The sequence below is a fragment of the Oryctolagus cuniculus genome, chromosome 2, assembly GCF_964237555.1.
Source record: "Oryctolagus cuniculus chromosome 2, mOryCun1.1, whole genome shotgun sequence".
Classification (NCBI taxonomy): Eukaryota; Metazoa; Chordata; class Mammalia; order Lagomorpha; family Leporidae; genus Oryctolagus; species Oryctolagus cuniculus.
Genome location: NC_091433.1, coordinates 117,271,866 through 117,288,864, shown reverse-complemented (window position 1 = coordinate 117,288,864; position 16,999 = coordinate 117,271,866). Strand labels below are relative to the sequence as shown.

At 52.2% G+C, this 16,999-nt stretch overlaps 2 protein-coding genes across 5 annotated transcripts in view; one reads left to right on the top strand and one right to left on the bottom strand.

The window, feature by feature from the left end:
* Positions 1-380: 380 nt before the first annotated feature.
* Positions 381-11,596, bottom strand: RETSAT (retinol saturase). Its single transcript, XM_002709678.5, has 11 exons — positions 11,253-11,596; positions 8,982-9,164; positions 8,409-8,650; positions 7,770-7,971; positions 6,916-7,113; positions 6,121-6,240; positions 4,426-4,564; positions 4,073-4,182; positions 3,806-3,972; positions 3,439-3,598; positions 381-3,196 (listed from the first exon to the last, which is right to left on the bottom strand). The coding sequence occupies exons 1-11, from the start codon at positions 11,416-11,418 to the stop codon at positions 3,057-3,059; spliced, it is 1,827 nt and encodes a 608-aa protein (XP_002709724.2). The 5' UTR covers positions 11,419-11,596; the 3' UTR covers positions 381-3,056.
* Positions 11,597-11,620: 24 nt separating this feature from the next.
* ELMOD3 (ELMO domain containing 3) overlaps positions 11,621-16,999 on the top strand; it is a 30,583-nt gene continuing 25,204 nt past the window's right edge. For 2 of the 4 annotated variants that reach the window (XM_008254179.4, XM_002709676.5), the window contains exons 1-3: positions 11,621-11,748; positions 12,625-12,787; positions 13,756-14,030. In XM_008254179.4, the coding sequence (XP_008252401.1) occupies positions 13,977-14,030 (54 nt within the window). In that variant the 5' untranslated portion in view covers positions 11,621-11,748; positions 12,625-12,787; positions 13,756-13,976. The remainder of the gene's footprint in view (positions 11,749-12,624; positions 12,788-13,755; positions 14,031-16,999) is intronic. The other 2 variants (XM_070068847.1, XM_070068846.1) reach the window with 2 other exon arrangements.

The window sequence follows — 16,999 nt, the reverse complement described above, 5'->3', positions numbered from 1 at the left end:
CTCAACTCAGCTCCACAGTCGGATGTAAATTTCCCACATATTCCAACTTGGAAACTCCTCTGAAAGGTCTGGGTCTGAGCTGTATGGTATTTCAAGCTGCCAGCAGAACCGGCCCTTGCACTCGGGCATATGCTCCTCTGATTCCTGAGACTACGCGTTCAGTAAATGACTGTGGAAATGGTTTCCCTTTTTTGTTTACTCAGTTAGTCGTTTGCCACTACTTTGCAGTGTTTCATATTTTTAGCTTTTTGTGATGTTAACTATAATTATTTTTTAAAGCTTATTGTGGTCTGATGATAAGTATTTTTAGTGCATGTTTTACTGAGCTTCTATAAATGCCATCTCATAGTTTTGTGTCAATGGACAGAAACCAAAGTAAATTTCAAATAATAAAGCAATGAAGCCAATACATTTATTAATATTACATTAAAACGGGCTAGAATAAGGCCCTTAGTACTTTGGTTTAACACAAGCAGAGGTCATTTTTCTTAACCTTTAGCCTTTATTCACCTTCCTATCCCACCTTCATACAGATTGAGCATTCCTAACCCAAAATTCAAAGTGCTGTAAAATCTGAAACTTTCTGAGCACTGACATGAAAACCACAAGTGAGAAATTCCAGGCTCTGAAATTTTGTTTCAAATACAAAATTATTAAAAATATTATATATAATTATTTAGCTATGTATACAATATATGTCTGAAATTTAAATAAATTTTCTCTTTAGACTTGAATCCCATCCCCAGGATAGCACATTAGATCTCGTTTGGAATATGAAAATATTCCAAAGTCCCAAGCTTCTTGGGGAAGGGATTCTCAGCCTTGTATTCTGGCCATTCCTGGGCTTGAACACATTCTGTGGCTTTCTGTATTCCAGTTCTGACTTTCCACTCCCACCCCCACTCTTCCCTGCCTGGGAGCCTGTTTTGTAGTTGAGGTGGTAGCTGGCGCATTGTCACAGTGCGTTCTCTGCCTCGGTACTGTCCTGTGCTGTGCCCTTGGCCTGGAATGATCCTTCAGTCTGCTTTAACCCCAGCATAGATGACTGTCTTCCCCCTTCCCTGCGTGTTTTAGAAGATAAGGCTTAAGGCTTGGGTTCTGAGCTTCCTGAGGGTGTTTTTTCACTGACACCCCCACCAAAAGGAAGATGAAGCTGAGGCGTGGCTGCATACAAACCACATATTCTAACATAACACCTTGCTGACTAGTGGGGCCCCTATCTGCAGAACCACGTGGACCCTATCACAGATGACCCTACCACAGGTGTTTCCTGTCTTTTTTTTTTTATTTGGCAGTAAGTTACAGAAAGATACAGAGAGATCTTCCATCTGTTGGTCCATTCCCCAAATGGCTGCAATGGCTGGGGTGGGCCAGGCTGAAGCCAGGAGCCAGGAACTCCATCCTTGTCTCCCATATGGATGCGGGGACCCAAGCACATGAGCCATCTTCTGCTGCTGTCCCAAGTGCTTTAGCAGCGAGCGGATTAGAAGTGGAGCAGTGGGGACACGAACAGGTGCCCATATGGGGTGCTTAAACCTGTGTGCCACCACGCCAACCCCTCCTGTCCTCAGAGAGCCACTGAGACCAGGAATGTGGGAACTGGGGCCCTCTGAACTATGAAACTACAGCCAAAAGCAAGCTCAGGGTTTTACTAAAACCCCTTAGTTACCCTTCCTCGACTGTAGAACTTTAAGTGACTGAGAGGAAGGCAGCCAACCTGCTTCAGCTGAACTTCAGCTTCAGGGACTCTGCCCACTTGACCCAGAGAATATTCACTGTGATTGTTCAGTTAGGGGGCAGGTGCAGAGGATGCAGAAGAGCATGCTTGCTGGCGCCGCGGCTCACTAGGCTAATCCTCTGCCTGCGGCGCCGGCACACCGGGTTCTAGTCCTGATTGGGGCGCCAGATTCTGTCCCGGTTGCCCCTCTTCCAGGCCAGCTCTCTGCTGTGGCCAGGGAGTGCAGTGGAGGATGGTCCAAGTGCTTGGGCCCTGCACCCCATGGGAGACCAGGAGAAGCACCTGGCTCGTGCCTTCGGATCAGCGGGGTGCGCTGGCTGCAGTGCGCCGGCCACAGCGGCCATTAGAGGGTGAACCAACGGCAAAGGAAGACCTTTCTCTCTGTCTCTCTCTCACTGTCCACTCTGCCTGTCAAAAAAAAAAAAAAAAAAAAGCATGCTCAGGGTTAGGCATCAAAACTGGACCAGCACTATGGTGTAGTGGATAAAGCCGCTGCCTACAATGCCAGCATCCCATATGGGCACTGGTTCGAGTCCCAGCTGCTCCACTTTTTTTTTTTTTTTTTTTGAAAGAATTACACAGAGGAGAGGCACAGAGAGATAGTGAGGTCTTCCATCCACTGATTGGTCACAATGGCCGGAGCTGCACCGATCAGGAGCCAGGAGCCTCTTCTGGGTCTTCCACACAGGTACAGGTGCCCGAGGACTTGGGCCATCTTACACTGCTTTTCCAGGCCACAGCAGAGAACTTGGTTGGAAGTGGAGCAGCCGGACCTGAACCGGTGCCCATATGGGATGCCGGCACTGCAGGCGGCAGCTCTATCTGCTACGCCACAGTGCCAGTCCTTGCTCCACTTCTGACCTAGCTCTCTACTATAGTCTGGGAAAACAGTAAGAAGATGGCCCAAGTGCTTGGGCCCTTGCACCTGTGTGGGAGACCCGGAAGAAGCTCCAGGCTCCTGGCTATTGTGGTCATTTGGGGAGTGAACCAGCAGATAGAAGACCTCTCTCTCTCTGCCTCTGCCTCTTTGTAACTCTGCCTTTCAAATAAATCTGTTAAAAAAAAAAAAAAACCTGTTTGCAGCAGTGGTCCCATGCAGGCTGTTGGCAGGGACAGTGTGTATTATAATAAGATCATCACGTGCCCCGGCGCGAGGAGCTTCAGTTGAAGAGCTGAGAGTTACACTGGGCCTCTGTCGGAAATCAAACAACTTAGAGTGCTTTACGTGTGCAAGGAGCTAATGCACAAAGGCACTGTAGGCAAGTCAAAGGATGTGCGTTGCCAGTGGCCAAATTCTTCTGACTCATCTCTGACCAAGTTAATTCTTCTTCTTCTGGGCCTGGATCCTTGAGCCAAGATCCTTGAGGTCTGAGTACAAGTTCCGCTTCAGGATGGCACTACTGCACAGCAGGGCCCCTTGCAGAGCCCCCATCAGCCCACAGGTGAAGATATCCTGGCCTAGGAGGCAAGAGCAGAGGCCTGTGAACGTCTACCACATGGTGGGGGGCAGGGGCTCCGTGTGCAGGCCCCCATGCTAGGGCCACCCTGGATGTCTGCAGGTCAGGGCCAGAGCCGCAGCCTGCTGAGCAGCCCAGTCAGTATGAGAGTTGCAGGGGTTAATGATTAAGGATAGGAACAAAGGAACTAGGGTGCCAGGGCCCAGGGTCTGAGATCCTGGCGAGATGGGGTAATCAGTGTACCTGTCAGGTAGAGGTTGGGGATGGGGCTTTGAGCCCTCAAGGAGGCCATCGCATGAGGATGCAGGCGGCCCAGGTCATGGTCAGCCCCATAGCAGGCACCCCGGGGAGCAGCCAAGTAGAACTGATTGGTCAGTGGGGATCCTCCAATCGCACTGTCCACCTGAGGAGGCAAAAATGGCAGCCAGGGGGTGAGAGTGGGCACTTGTGAGATCCTTGTCTCCTGCTGAATGAGCTGGTGGCCTGGGTGGATTGGCACTCCTTCCCTGGGCTCCATCTCTCAAGGCCTCATTCCCCTGAGCTGAGGAACGGGCAGAAGTAGCCCCGCGAGCTAGGTCTGCTAGCGCCAAGGGATGCTTTCCCACCCTACCTTTCCCTCCAGATGCGGGAACAGTCTCATGACCACCGACATAGAGGCTTCAACAAAGGCGCTTTTGAGGGTCTCGTAGTCACGGCTCCGCTTTCCTTTCGGCTCCTCCTGCCACTCCTCAAACCACTTGAAGGCGCTGGGCACCAGCACGATCATCGTGGACCGGTCTGGGGATGCAGAGCCATGGTTACTCCTGCCTGGTCCCTGGCCCCTGCCCGCCAGCCTCTCTCCCACCACTGTCCCCTTCCCCGGGACCTTTAGTCCCACCTGGGAATCGGTCCTCCCAAGTCGGGTCCTTGGCTGAAGGGGAAGCAATGAAGAGAAGGGGGATGTGATTTGCAGCCTTTTCCCTGGGCAGGGAGATGTAGCGCTCCATCCTGCAGGGGAAAGGAGTTGTGGCTACCCGGCCTCAGGCCCTTCCTCAGAGCCAAGCCAGCACGGTTCATGCCAGGCCTCCCTACAGGCGTGGGGCTGAGGCACAGCCTGGGCGTGCAATAGCCCTCCTCCTCCCATGCCATACCCTGCTGCTCCATCCCCAGCGCTGAAGGAAGAAGCAGAAGCCCAGATGTCTAAGAGCCCCGCCAACGCCCTCTTCCCCCAGGCACACACGCAGGCCTTACGCCTTGTCCATGTCGGTGTCAAAATAAACATAGTAGTTGGTGGACTGCAGACCCAGCTCCTCCTTGGTGCCCCGCAGGCAGATGAAGACAGAGAACATGCCCAGCCCAGGCCGCACCATCCGCAGCTGCTGCCGCACACCTGCCAGAGGGAATGGGTGGGGACTGCTGACACTGTGGCCCCAGGGACTGCCACCACCACCCCCTGCGCTCCGGGAGGGCTCACTTGACCTGCTGCCTGATACCCAGCTGCCAGCTAGGACCCTCAGCCGTTCACCCTGAGCCTGGCAGAGGCCTGTCTCCTGCCTGTGAACGACACAACCTCACACTCCTCCTCCCTCCCCTAGCTCACCCTAGCTCTGCTCTGGGCACCTTTCTCAGCAGGTGACGTCCAGTCCCTGGCCTCCAGCTAGCTCCAGTCAGGCTAACCTCCCATCTTCCCCTTAGAGTCCTCAAGGTATTAACCAGTGGCGGGCTCCAAGCTGTAAAAGACCATGCACATGAACGATAGCTTGTTCCAAGCCTTGATTTCAATATTAACACAAGCCACCTAAGGAGTGAATATGTGTAATTCTCATATGATAAGTGACACGTATGACTAATGCAAGTCACATTAAGTGGCACTTGGGGAGAGGAGTTCCTGTGTGGACCTAAGTGGCTGGGCGTCCCTACCTCTCCACAGGTGATCCCAGACCAGTTTTCTGCTTGAAGAATGACTTGTTCCTGGCTGTTCTGCCTCATTCATGTAACAGATACTGGTTGAGGACCTAAAATGTGCTGAACTGTGTGTGTGTGCAGGCCCTGGGCTACAACAGGACTCAGACACGATGCCTGTCCACTGGGAAAGAGGCTTTCCTGAAAAAGGCTGGCGATCCTAACAGCGGCTCTGGGCAGTGCGACCACAGAGTCCCCCATCCCAAGCAGGCTGCTCTTGAGAGGGAAGGGGGCACTGCCACCAGTCATGGCAGCAGGACAGCGGCCATCAGCGTCCTCATGGACGCCCAGCTGTGGAGCACGCTGAGGGAAGGCGGAGCATCTGACAGCCCCACCTCACGCACTCAGACTCAAGTCCTGGGTCCAGCATCTAGCTGGGGTGTGGCTAGACAGAGACATACCCCGCCCCTGGTCTTCAAAGGCCCCTTAGAACAGCAGGTACCCCCACTCAGCCTACCCCACCCCTCCCCAGCTAGAAGGAAGGGGCCAAGGAGCCATATCCCTTCCTCTCCACAGCATCCCGTCACCCAGTAGCGGATTTCACCCCACCCCGACGTGTGACCACAGCTGACCCTGCCTCCCAGGGGACCCTGGTTGTCTGATTCCCATCTGAGAGGCAGACAGAACTAAGAGAATCCCCAATGCCAAACAGCTGGAAGTGAAGGCATCCCAGCTTCTGGGGTCTGGCCCCGCCTGGAACATTAACGTGGGATTCGTGTGGGGCAGCAGCCCTCTGCCCACCTGAGGCAGGCACACGGCCCTGAGCCATGTTGGACCAGTACCATGACATTATTCTCAGGGCTAAGAACACAAGAACACTGAAAACTAACTGGACTGTGAGCAGGGGGCAAGAGGAACGGATAACCACATGGTGGCCTGTCTCAGCCCCACCTGGGGCTCAGAGAGGGAGCAGCATGCCCCAGGTGGAGCTGGCTGCTGCGGAAGGGACGGTGGGCGACCCGAAGGGGAGCCGCACAGTCTTACCTGGCAGAGAGCGGGCACCCTCTGGCAGTAGCTTCTCATAGGTGTTGAACAGCCCTGCACTGGAGATCACGATAGGGCAATAGACGTTGACCAGCTGTGGCCCCTTCTTCACACTGACACCTGCAGGCACGAGAGGTTGGCCCGAGAAGCAGAGAAAGTCCCGCATCACCCGGGGACCTCCACCAGCCTACGCTGCTTCTCACTCCTGGGGTGGCTGAAACACCTCCGCGTCTGTGAGGGCTCCCCTGTGCCCGCGCGCCCTCTGCCGTCTCCCTCAGTACATGCTGCTTCTTGTCAGTGATCTTCCCTATCATTCTAGAATCTTCCTGAAATGGAGATTGGGACTGATTTATCTCTTATCTCCGTCCTTCACCACCTGACACATGAAAAACATTCAGTGTCAAACTGGCATGGTGTGGCCAACCCACCTGGCTTCATGGCCCCCTTTCAGCGGGAGGAACTTGCTTGCACACATCAGAGACCTCTGACAGCCAGCCACCCATCACCACCCCGCAATGTCTCGGTCCCTTCTGCAAAGGTACTCTCTCACCATCGGTGCCCTGCCTCCTTGATTTTATTGTTAGAGACATCAAAAGTAAAGACATAGCCTCTACACTCAAGTGGAAGGTCACGGATTACTGGGTAATCCTGCTCCCTTTTTTATCTCCAGACTTATCCCTATCCTTCAGCCCCTGCTGTGAGGAAGTCAGTTCTTCTGCACCTCTGCCCTCAGGGAGGTCCCAGGCTTCTCCCACCCCATTCCAGGGCCCCCAGCGCAGAGTGCAGGGCTCTTACCACACACTTTCCCAGCTGAATCCAGCAGCACACTCTGCACGGTGGCCTTCGTGAGGACAGCACCCCCTGCCCGCTCAATCACGGGGATGATGTGGAAGGCGATTTCACTGGAACCCCCTCGGGGATAAAATCCTCCTTTGAGGTAGTGGTCAACCAGCAGAGCATGCATGGCAAAGGTGGTGTGGCTGGGGGTCACCCCTGCAGAGGGAGGAAGTCATTCAGGCGTCATTCAGGAGTGTGGTCTCCTGCAAGGTAACCCAACCTGCCTCTACCCCTGGATCCACGTGTTCCCCCAGGGGCCAAGGCAGCCAGGGCAGCTGTCTCCGCCCAAACATGGGGTGCCTTACAGACCTCAGGGCCAGCGGGAATATCCTGCCTGCAAACTGCTGTGCTCCCAAGACCAAAAGGACAGAGTTGGTTGAAGAGAAAAATCATCTAGGGTGTGGATGAAGGGAATTTCTACCAGGGGGTCAAACAGGTAGACAGACTCCTCATCACAGGCTCTACAGGGCCCGGGGCTTGTTTATTTATTTGTATTTTCATCTACTTTAAAGAGAGAAAGAGAGAGAGAAAGTTCTTTCACCTGCTGGTTCACACTCCCCAAATGGCTGCAACAGCCAAGGCTGAGCCAGGCTGAAGCCAGGAGCCAGGAACCCCATCCTGGTCCCCTATGTGGGAGGGAGGGCCCAAGGACTTGAGCCATCATCTGCGGTCTCCCAGGATGCATTTGCAAGAAGCTGGATCAGAAGCAGATCCATCAGCCCTGCAGGTTCGTTTGGGAAGAAAGATTGAGAGCCGGGCAGGCAACCTCTCCTGCTCCAGGAGCCACCAGAGGCCTTGGGATCAGTACCCACCGTAAGTGGGGAAGATGTAGCTGAGCACTGCGTGGAGCTCAGGGGAGACCCCCAGCTGCTGCAGGACCTCAGCCAGGCTCTGCGTGGACGCACGGAGAAACGGAGAGAAACGAATGAGCAGCCTACACCTGCTGAGCAGCTGAGCCAAGGGCAATGGGAGGAACTTGAGCAGGATGGCATGAATGGCTCCGCTGGAAACCACCTGGGGAAGAAGGACTTGTCATTGCTGTGACAGTCACAACAGCCGGCAGCAGCTCAGAGAAGTGCTTTGTCGTGGTGGGTGTTTTTTTCTTTTCTTTTTTTTTTTTTTCCTTTGCTTTTTAGTTAATTTTCTGCTCGGATCCCTTAGCAAAAATCCCAGTCTAGAGTGAGGTAAAAATGAGAGTGATCAGATCTCAGGGAACCCAGCCTAGTCAGGGAAAAGGGAAGGGTGCCCCCTAGAGGCCACAGTGAGAGCAACTAGTACTAAGCCAGGGCTCCAGGGCCAGGAGCTCATGGGTCAGAGGTGGGCAGGGTAGGGGCCAAGTTCAGGGCAGATGTGACTCTTCTTCCCTTCCTGCCTCCCCATAGTCACTCCTCTAATGATGAAAATCAGCCTGGCTGGGAACAAACTGGGGGCCCTCCACACATCCACGTTACCTTAACCAGTTTCATATATTTGTCAATGGCTGCTTCTTCCTGGGGAAACTTTTCCTTGAGGCCCCGGATGTATGCTTCCTCCCCACTATACATGGGGAACTCCTTTCGGCCATTGGGCCCTTCCAGTACCACAATGTCAAAAGGAGAGCACATGGCAGCCCAGTCCAGCTGCCCTTCCGTGATCTGGTCCAAGATAAATCGGCCAGTGCTACCCTCCTGCATGCGCCCAATATAATGGATTCCTGGTGGGAGACACAAAAATAAGTGGCTTGGGGATAGGGGGACCGAGCCTTAGAAAGGTGGACGAGGGAGGAAGGCAGAAGAGGTTGCCCAGTCTGCCAAGTTCATGCCCAGAGGGGGCTGGCCACCCTCTCTGCAAGGAGGTTTCACAGCAGAGACCACCAGAGCCCTTCCTAGTTCAGCCCCCGCCCCCAGATGTGGCTGTGAGACAAGGAAAGAGGTGCACAGAAAGAAGATAGCACCCCCAAATCCACAGAAATGGCACGATATCATCCAATGGCTGCCCCATGCTGCCTGAACATACAACTGTGCTCCCTTTTCAAGAAGCCTTACCCGTGTCGAATTCAAGGCCATTCTTTCCAAAGGTGTGACAACAGCCCCCTGCCTTGGCATGCTGCTCCAGCACCAGAACTCGCTTGCCAGCTTTAGCCAGGATTGCAGCTGCAGCCAGGCCCCCGATGCCACTGCCAATCACCACCACATCCAGCTTCTCCGGCACTTGGCTGGCTGAGAAAACTGCAGAAGGGAGGAGGCGGAGGGTGGGCTTCCAGGCAGGGCCTGGGCAAGTCAGAGAAGGCCTCTCTCGCGGCACAGAGCTCTGGGCTGAGATGTCTCAACTATTTCACCTGGGCATACTCTTTACCCAAAGCCATTATGAACCTGCAGACTTCCCCTGCTTTCAGAGAAAGAATGGGTGAACTACTACAGGGACGCAAACAGAAAGGTGGCAACGGTACAGGCTGAGAAAGCTAAGTGCAGACACAGAGAGAGCTAGGGAAGAAAGAGGACACGGGAAGCCTGCTGGAGGCCAGGCTGGTGGCTCAGCAGCCATCCATTCACAAGCCCCGTGTCTTGGGAGGACGTAGGGTCTACAGGTGACATTGGGGCAACTGGGTTGTATGGCGGCTCTTCCAGACCCTGATGCGGAGGCCTGGACAGGACTGGGCTGCTCAGAGGCTGCTCCTCGGAGGAACCACAGCACCACCCCCTATCCTCAGGGAAGTCTCGGGCAGAGCTGGGGGCTGTGGGGCAGGGAGACACAGCACCGCAAGAGAAGACAAAACCGGACAGCACTTTCAACACAAGATCTGTCCTTTATTTATTTAGTTTTAAAAAGATCTATGTATTTATTGGAAAGCAGAGCAACAGAGAGAGATAGAGACAGAGAGAGAAATATCTTCTATCTGTTGGTTCTCTCCCCAAATGGCTCCAACAGCCAGGGTTGGGCCAGGCTGAAGCCAGGAGCCAGGGACTCCATACAGGTCTCCTATATAGGTAGCAGGGCCTCTAGCACTTGGGCCATCTTCCATTGCTTTCCAAGGCACATTAGTGGGAAGCTGGATTGGAAGCGGAGCAGCTGGGACTTGAACGAGCATTCTGATATGGGATGCTGGCTTCACAAGTGGTGGTTTACCCTGTGGTGCCACAACACCAGCCCCAAGATCTGTTCTTTAAAATTTACTGCTGAAGAACTGAAGTTTGGAATTTTAAAGCTTCAAGACAATTTGGCAAATCTTTTACTTTTCAAACATTTTTAGAGCCCCATAGTGAAAAATGCATTTTATATCACAATCGCAAACATGTATAAATATATAACATAAGCATCTGAAATAGAAGCATCACCATACAATATTTACTGGTATATGTGTGATGCACTCTGATATTTTTTCTGTTTTAAAAAGGCTAGTTGCAACCCATCAACTTGATTTCATAATCCACTCATGGATCACAACCAGGTTTAAATGACAGTTAAAATGAGTGACCTCATTTTAAGGCCAGCTCAGATAGGTGGAGTGACCTGCTAATGGTTATGCAGCAAATCAGTGACAGAGTTCAAGATAAAACTTTGATCTCAGGAAGTCCACTTCCACTTGGTACTATCTTTGCATAGCAAGGCATGTCACGCAGGGAAAAAAAAAAAAGTTTTCTTCCTTCGAGAGGGACCCTGGAGATCGAACAGGGGAACCCTTTGTTTCTAAAGATGCAGAAGTCTTTCTTTAAGAAACAACCTCAAAACATGTTTTAAAGGCAAATGCGAAAAAAAAAAAATTAAAAAAAAAAAAGGCAAATGTGAGGAGCAGGCTCCGAGCCTGAGGCTGTTGAATGTCTCCCGAAGTTTTAAAAACCAAGGCTTAATTCTATGACTTTGAACCAGGCTTAACCCGTCAAATCCATCGAAGAACGCAATTTCCTATTCTGTTGTGGGGGGTGGGGGGGGGGGGGATTGCTGAGCGGCTCCCTCAAGCCCTGAAACAGTGAAAAAGCGAAGGTCCTAGAACCAAGTAAGGGAAAGGTCTTTCACCTGCCCCGTTTGTAGTGAGGATTCCGACTGGCAGCGCCACGTCTGGGCTATGCCAAGAGGTTGGCATGAGGACGCTGTTCGCGCCCTGGGGCTACTGTCTTCCGGGTCTGTTGGGGTGAAGGCTCTCGCGAGTGGCAGACCTGCCAAAGAGGCGCCTCCACGTGCACAGAAGCTCTCTCCGGCGCTTTACACAGGGGGAAACTGAGGCCCAAGTCTGGCAGCGTCTCGCCCCGCAGAACGGGGAACGCAACCTGCAAGAACGCCCGAGCTCAGCCCGGGACCCCAGGGGCGCTTCCTCTGACCTTGTCTGAGAACCTTCTTCCTGGCCTCTCTGTCGGTCACCAGGGGCGCCGGTGGCCGCTTGACATCCTCGGAGAAGGGGTTCGGGGAGCTGCCAGCGAACAGCCCCAGGTAAACTTTGCGGAGGCCCGCCAGCAGCACAGCCAGCAGCACCAACCAAAGCCACATCGTGCCGCGCAGGGTCCAGGGACTCCGTCTGCTCAAACTACACCCAGCTGAATGGGTAGTGATTCGGTCCGGCTACTTTGCCCTTCCCTGGCTGAAGGGTGGAGACCGCTTTTAGCCATTGGTGAATCAGAGCCCTTCAAGCGCGAAGTCACGAGGTCGGGGAGGAGATTGACCCTCCTGGCTCTTCGTACTTATTTTGCCGCGCGAAGTTTCCATTGCCTGTTGGGTAGTGTAGTCCTCGCGGCCAAGGGAGGCCGCGCTGCGGGCGCTGTGCGCCTGCGCGGGTGAGGCCCAACACGGGGATGCGAGACCCCAGCCGGGAAAGCTCTGGTAACGGTGGGACGAGTGGGTGGCCCGAGGAGGGGGAGGAGGGGGTAGACATGACCGCCGTGAGGCAGGACCGAGAGAATTCTGACAGGGAGGCAGGAGACCTTGTTCTGCTCCGAGCTCTGCTGGGCACTCGCCGAATACCGGGAGGCAAGTTTGCCGCCCTTCGCGTCTCCTTCCAAGCCGTGGGAAAGTTTCCCGAGCCCCGCTCCGCGTCTGACTGGCTTGTTTCCCGATCTGTTGGGATCTGCGCAGCACAGCTGGCGAGCACACGGCCCTGTGCCCTGAGTTTGGGCTGCGACGCCCGCCTGGGACGACGTTGTCTGCGGAGGGGGTGAGGGGCGCCCCCGGCCTCTGCGGGTCCCGCAGTCACAGCTTTGCGGTGGGGGCCACGGGGAGCGGGGGCCTCCCGGGGCAAGCCTGACGCTAGGATCGGCGAAGGACTGTCCAGCTCTGTGCGTATTTGTGTTTCAGGGTAGCCCCGGCTTCTCTGTTAGAGACCTGTTCAGCGTTCAAGCAGTTGAAAACTCAGATCCCCAAAAGACGCGTCTGGCCTAAAGTGGGTGCACAATTAAAACTTGATTTGAGTAGGACCCACTTTTTAAAACTTTTATTTACATTTTTATTGAAAAAGAGAGACAGGGCTTCCACTCACTGGTTCACTCCCCAAACTGCATCCGGGCCTCCTGGGTAGATGTCAAGGGCCCAAGGACTTGAGCCATCACCTACTGCCTCCTCCTAGGTTACATTAGCAGGAAGCTGAATCAGAACAGTGGAGTAGCCAGGACTTGAACTAGGCCCTGCAGTATGGGATTCCGGCATCCCGAGTGGTGGCTTAGCCTGGACTTGCTCGACACTTGGCACTCTTCTCTTTCTCAGGTACAGACAGCAACTGCCCCTATTGAAGCTCTCAGCAGTGTACCAGCCAAGTGTGTAAAACTGCACACGCTTCTGTGCCGCTGGCTTCGTTCCACACACAGCGACAGACGAGCCTTCCTGAGATGAGACTGCTGGTGCCGTCCCTGCCTATCGCTTTGCCAAGGTTGGCTGATATGTGTTTTGTCATGTGCTGTCACAGAGGCCAAAGTGCAGGGAAGGAAAAAAGGTTGGCCGAGGCTGAGGTCCCAGAGAGAGCCGGCTAATTCCTGAGGGGTCACAGCTGGCGTCTCCCCTAGATTACAGTGTGCCGCCTGTCCAACCTGCCAGCCAGGAGGTGGTCCTTCTCTGGATTAATAGTCAGTGCAGCCTGACAAAGATCCCAGTCTGTTAACCAGCAGCCAGTTCTTAAGGAATCAAGCTGGTGTTCCCAGAGTGGAGGGCCAGCCTCATGGACAGGCCACCTTCCTTCCGTGGTCAGCTGAGTTGGTGAAGTATAGTTGTCGGTTGCGTGGGGACCATCTTCCCACTTGTGATCTGGGCTTTTGCTGTGAAAGGCATCATGATGTTCAGTTCCCCCATGATAAGGTACAAGCCTTGTCCAGCCTTTTTCCTGAGGCAGGCAATGTGAGATGAAAGACTTAGAGCCGGCCAAAGTGGCTGGCCAGCCGCCCCTTGTACAGCATTGGTGATAACTAAGGTTAGGACATGATGTTGCATTTCGAGTTTCTGTCGTCATAGGACTAGGGCCCTGGGCTAGTATTATAAGCCCCCAGACCCAGCCTGTATCTGGACCTAAGCAAGGCCTGAGCACTTCAGCTAAGACCAAGGTCTTAGGTGCCATTTATTAGCCTTTGACAAACTGACCCAGGTCCCAGTAACTTCATCACCACAAACAGACCCAGTCCTTCAGAATGGTGCTGCTGCCCCTTAGGAGAAGTGAGCCCCCTAGTTCCCGTAGGGCCCCTTTCTCCCCAGCCAGCGCCATGAGTGGTAAGAGGTGGGAATGTGTCTAAGGAAGCATGTTTATTTAGAATAAGTTCACAGCTGCTTAAGGATTTTAAGTCATTTTTTTTTCTCAACAAAAGGACTGAATGATGAATCCATTTTCTTTTTCGTTTTCTGTTTTTCCAGAGCTAAGGCTTCACAGACCTCAGGGACTTCCTTCAGTACTCACAGAAACCTCCTGCACCTTGGTGATGGCACAAAGGGACTGTTTTCTTCCTCGTGGTCTGAATGACTGCCAAGAGGGAAGGCGAAGATAGAGCACGTGGCTTGCTGGTCTCCCCGTGGCTCCTGACCTCAGACCTGTTTTGGGCGCAAGAACAAAGTGCCTAAACAGATGCTTTTGAGTCATGAATGAAAAATCGTGCTCTTTCCATAACGAGGAGGAATTAAGTGATGAACAGGTAAGCAACTGCTCTTTGAGAAAACAAGGTGTTGGGTTGGATTATATGCTTAATCGTAAGAGAATCTATATCAAAAGAATGTGGAACTTTCTAAATATTCCTGGAAAGCCTCTCTGATTATTCTCTTGGTTCTAGTAGATTTTTAATTGCCTTTCTTGGTTGCTTGCTTTCTAAATGGGTTCAGAATTTTGTTGTAGATTTGCTTGGATAAGGGGCATCATTTCAGTGAGGAATCCCCCAAGAAATCTGTGTTTCATTGATCTGCTTATCTTACCTTTCTGGCCTGGCCTCTTCCCATCAAACACCCGCTTTGACCTGATTATCCTCAGGACGCTGGCTCAGTGCGGTAGGTCTTTGTATGAGCCCGGCAGCTTACCCTGCATTCCTTACCTTTTACCCTACCTTGCTCACCCAGAAATGGTCTCTTTTTTTTTTAATTAATTAATTAATTATTTCAGAAATGGTCTTACATGGAGTCTATAGGATTCAGTAGTCAGATGGGGGACAAACCTGTGCTTTGGAACCCTAGGAAGTTTTTTTCACGGTAGTAAGACAGGTGACTTTTCCTTATAGACACTGCCAGGGACTGCATTAGAGAGCGAAACAAAGGTTGAAATGAATCCTGGTGCATAGACCCTAACAGGGAGTTGTTTAGCACTATGAATCACCAACTATTTTTTTTATGTAAAATAGCAATAAAAGTTTGAGACAAATATTTTGTGCCTAGAGCCATGCTAAAAGATGTGGGGAATGTAAAAGAAATATGAGAGGGTCCCTATGCAGAGGTTTTGAGGGGAGCTTGTGCTGCACCCTAAGACCGCAGGACTTGGGAGATGTGAAACACCATTGAGGCCCCACGGGTAAGGCAGGCTGTGCTGAGGAAGCAGAACTGATCTTGAAGGAACCAGAGGACACAGAGAAGATGGAGGAGGGGATGGGGCTGTATTCTGGAGGCAAACCGCATGAATAAGGGTGGCCATGGTGTTCCTTAGACTGCAGCGAGAAATAATGGTGTTCGTGCATCGTGAGGCCTGTTACAGGGAGTGTGCCTAGCCATGGTGTGTTTAGGCATCTGTTCTCACATCTGGAACAATAAGAAATCAAAGGTGGGGGCTGGTGCTGTGGCATACTGGGTAAGGCCACTGCCTGCAGTGCTGGCATCCCATATGGGTGCTGGTTCGAGTCCCAGCTGATCCACTTCTGATCCAGCTCTCTGCTGTGGCCTGAGAAAGCAGGGGAAGATGGCCCAAGGCCTTGGGCCCCTGTACCATCATGGGAAACCTGAAAGAAACTCCTGGCTTCAGATTGACACAGCTCCGGCAGTAGCAGCCGTCTGAGGAATGAACCAGTGGATGGAAGAGCTCTCTCTGCCTCTCCTTCTCTCTCTGTGGAACTCTGATTTTCAAATAAATAAATAAAATCTTAAAAAAAAAATAAGAAAGAAATCAAAGGTAGGGGCTGGTGTTGTGGCACAGCGAGTAAGACCCCCCAACCTGTAACACCATTCGTGACCCAGCTGCTCCACTTCTGATCCAGCTCTCTGCTCATGGCCTGGGGAAAGCAGCAGAAGATGGCCCAAGTGTTTGGGCCCCTGCCACCCACATAGGAGACCCAGATGAAGCCCCTGGCTCCTGGTTTCAGCCTGACCCAGCCCTGGCTGTTTCAGCCATCTGGGGAATGAATCAGTGGTTGGAAGCTCTTTCTCTCCATCGCTCCCTCTCTCTTTGTAACTTTGACTTTCAAATAAATAACTAAATATATATTTTTAAAGATTTACTTATTTATTTGAAAGGCAGAGTTTCAGGGAAGCAGAAGCAGAGAGAGAGAGAGAATTAGAGAGAGAGGTCCTCCAACCACTGGTTCACTCCCTGGATGGCTGCAACAGCTGGAGCTGAGCCATTCTGAAGCCAGGAGCCAGGAACCTCTTCCAGATCCCCCTCACGGGTGCAGGGGCCCAAAGACCTGGGCCATCTTCTGCTGCTTTCCCAGACCATTAGCAGAGAGTGGATTGGAAGTGGAGAAGCCGGGACTCAAACTGGGATGCCAGCACTGCAGGCTTTACCTGCTATGCCACAGCTCCGGTCCCAATAAATAAATCTTAAAAAAAAAAAAAAAAGAAAGAAAGAAAGAAAAGCAATCAGAGACATGCTTAAGACATTAAAAGAATATAAATTGGCAACAAACATTAAAGGAATTAAAGAATGTGAATTACAAAGATATACAGTTGGATTAGAATAACAAAATAATCCAGGATCCAGAGCCTTGACAGAAGCAATAATTCTTTTATTAGTTATTTTCTCTTCATTAGTATTTTTCTTTACTTCAGAGGAAATAGTACATCCCCCTGGCTTAAAGTCTGAAAAGCAAAAAACAATGTATGTACAGTACGAAAACTACTCTTGTGCAAAGGCCACTCATCCTGCTGGAGGCAAAGTTCTCGTTCCTCGGGCATATAATTCTGGAAGTAATCTGCAGAGACAAGCAGATGTTTTGTTAAAATACAATGGCAAGGCTGGCGCTGCAGCTCACTAGGCTAATCCTCCGCCTTGAGGCACCGGCACACCAGGTTCTAGTCCCGGTCGGGGCGCCGGATTCTGTCCCGGTTGCCCCTCTTCCAGGCCAGCTCTCTGCTGTGGCCCAGGAAGGCAGTGGAGGATGGCCCAAGTGCTTGGGCCCTGCACCCCATGGGAGACCAGGAGAAGCACCTGGCTCCTGCCATCGGATCAGCGCAGTGCGCCGGCCACAGCGGCCATTGGAGGGTGAACCAACGGCAAAGGAAGACCTTTCTCTCTGTCTCTCTCTCACTGTCCACTCTGCCTATCAAAAAATAATAATAAAAAATAAAATAAAAATACAATGGCAAAATAGTGTGTCTTCTCTGTCCCTTGTTTTTTCATTTAACTGGTTATGAATATAATATGGTCCCATATTGCCCATAAAGCATTCTCCTTTCTGGCTATGTAGTATCT

Bases quoted from the DNA above. Each gene is read 5' to 3' on its own strand.
- RETSAT (XM_002709678.5), bottom strand. From the start codon at position 11,418: ATGTGGCTTTGGTTGGTGCTGCTGGCTGTGCTGCTGGCGGGCCTCCGC. The intron at 9,165-11,252 runs GTCAGAGGAAGC...TCCCTTCTGCAG, and splicing joins GAAGAAGGTTCTCAGACAAG to TTTTCTCAGCCAGCCAAGTG. The intron at 3,197-3,438 runs GTACACTGATTA...CTTGCCTCCTAG, and splicing joins CCCCAACCTCTACCTGACAG to GCCAGGATATCTTCACCTGT.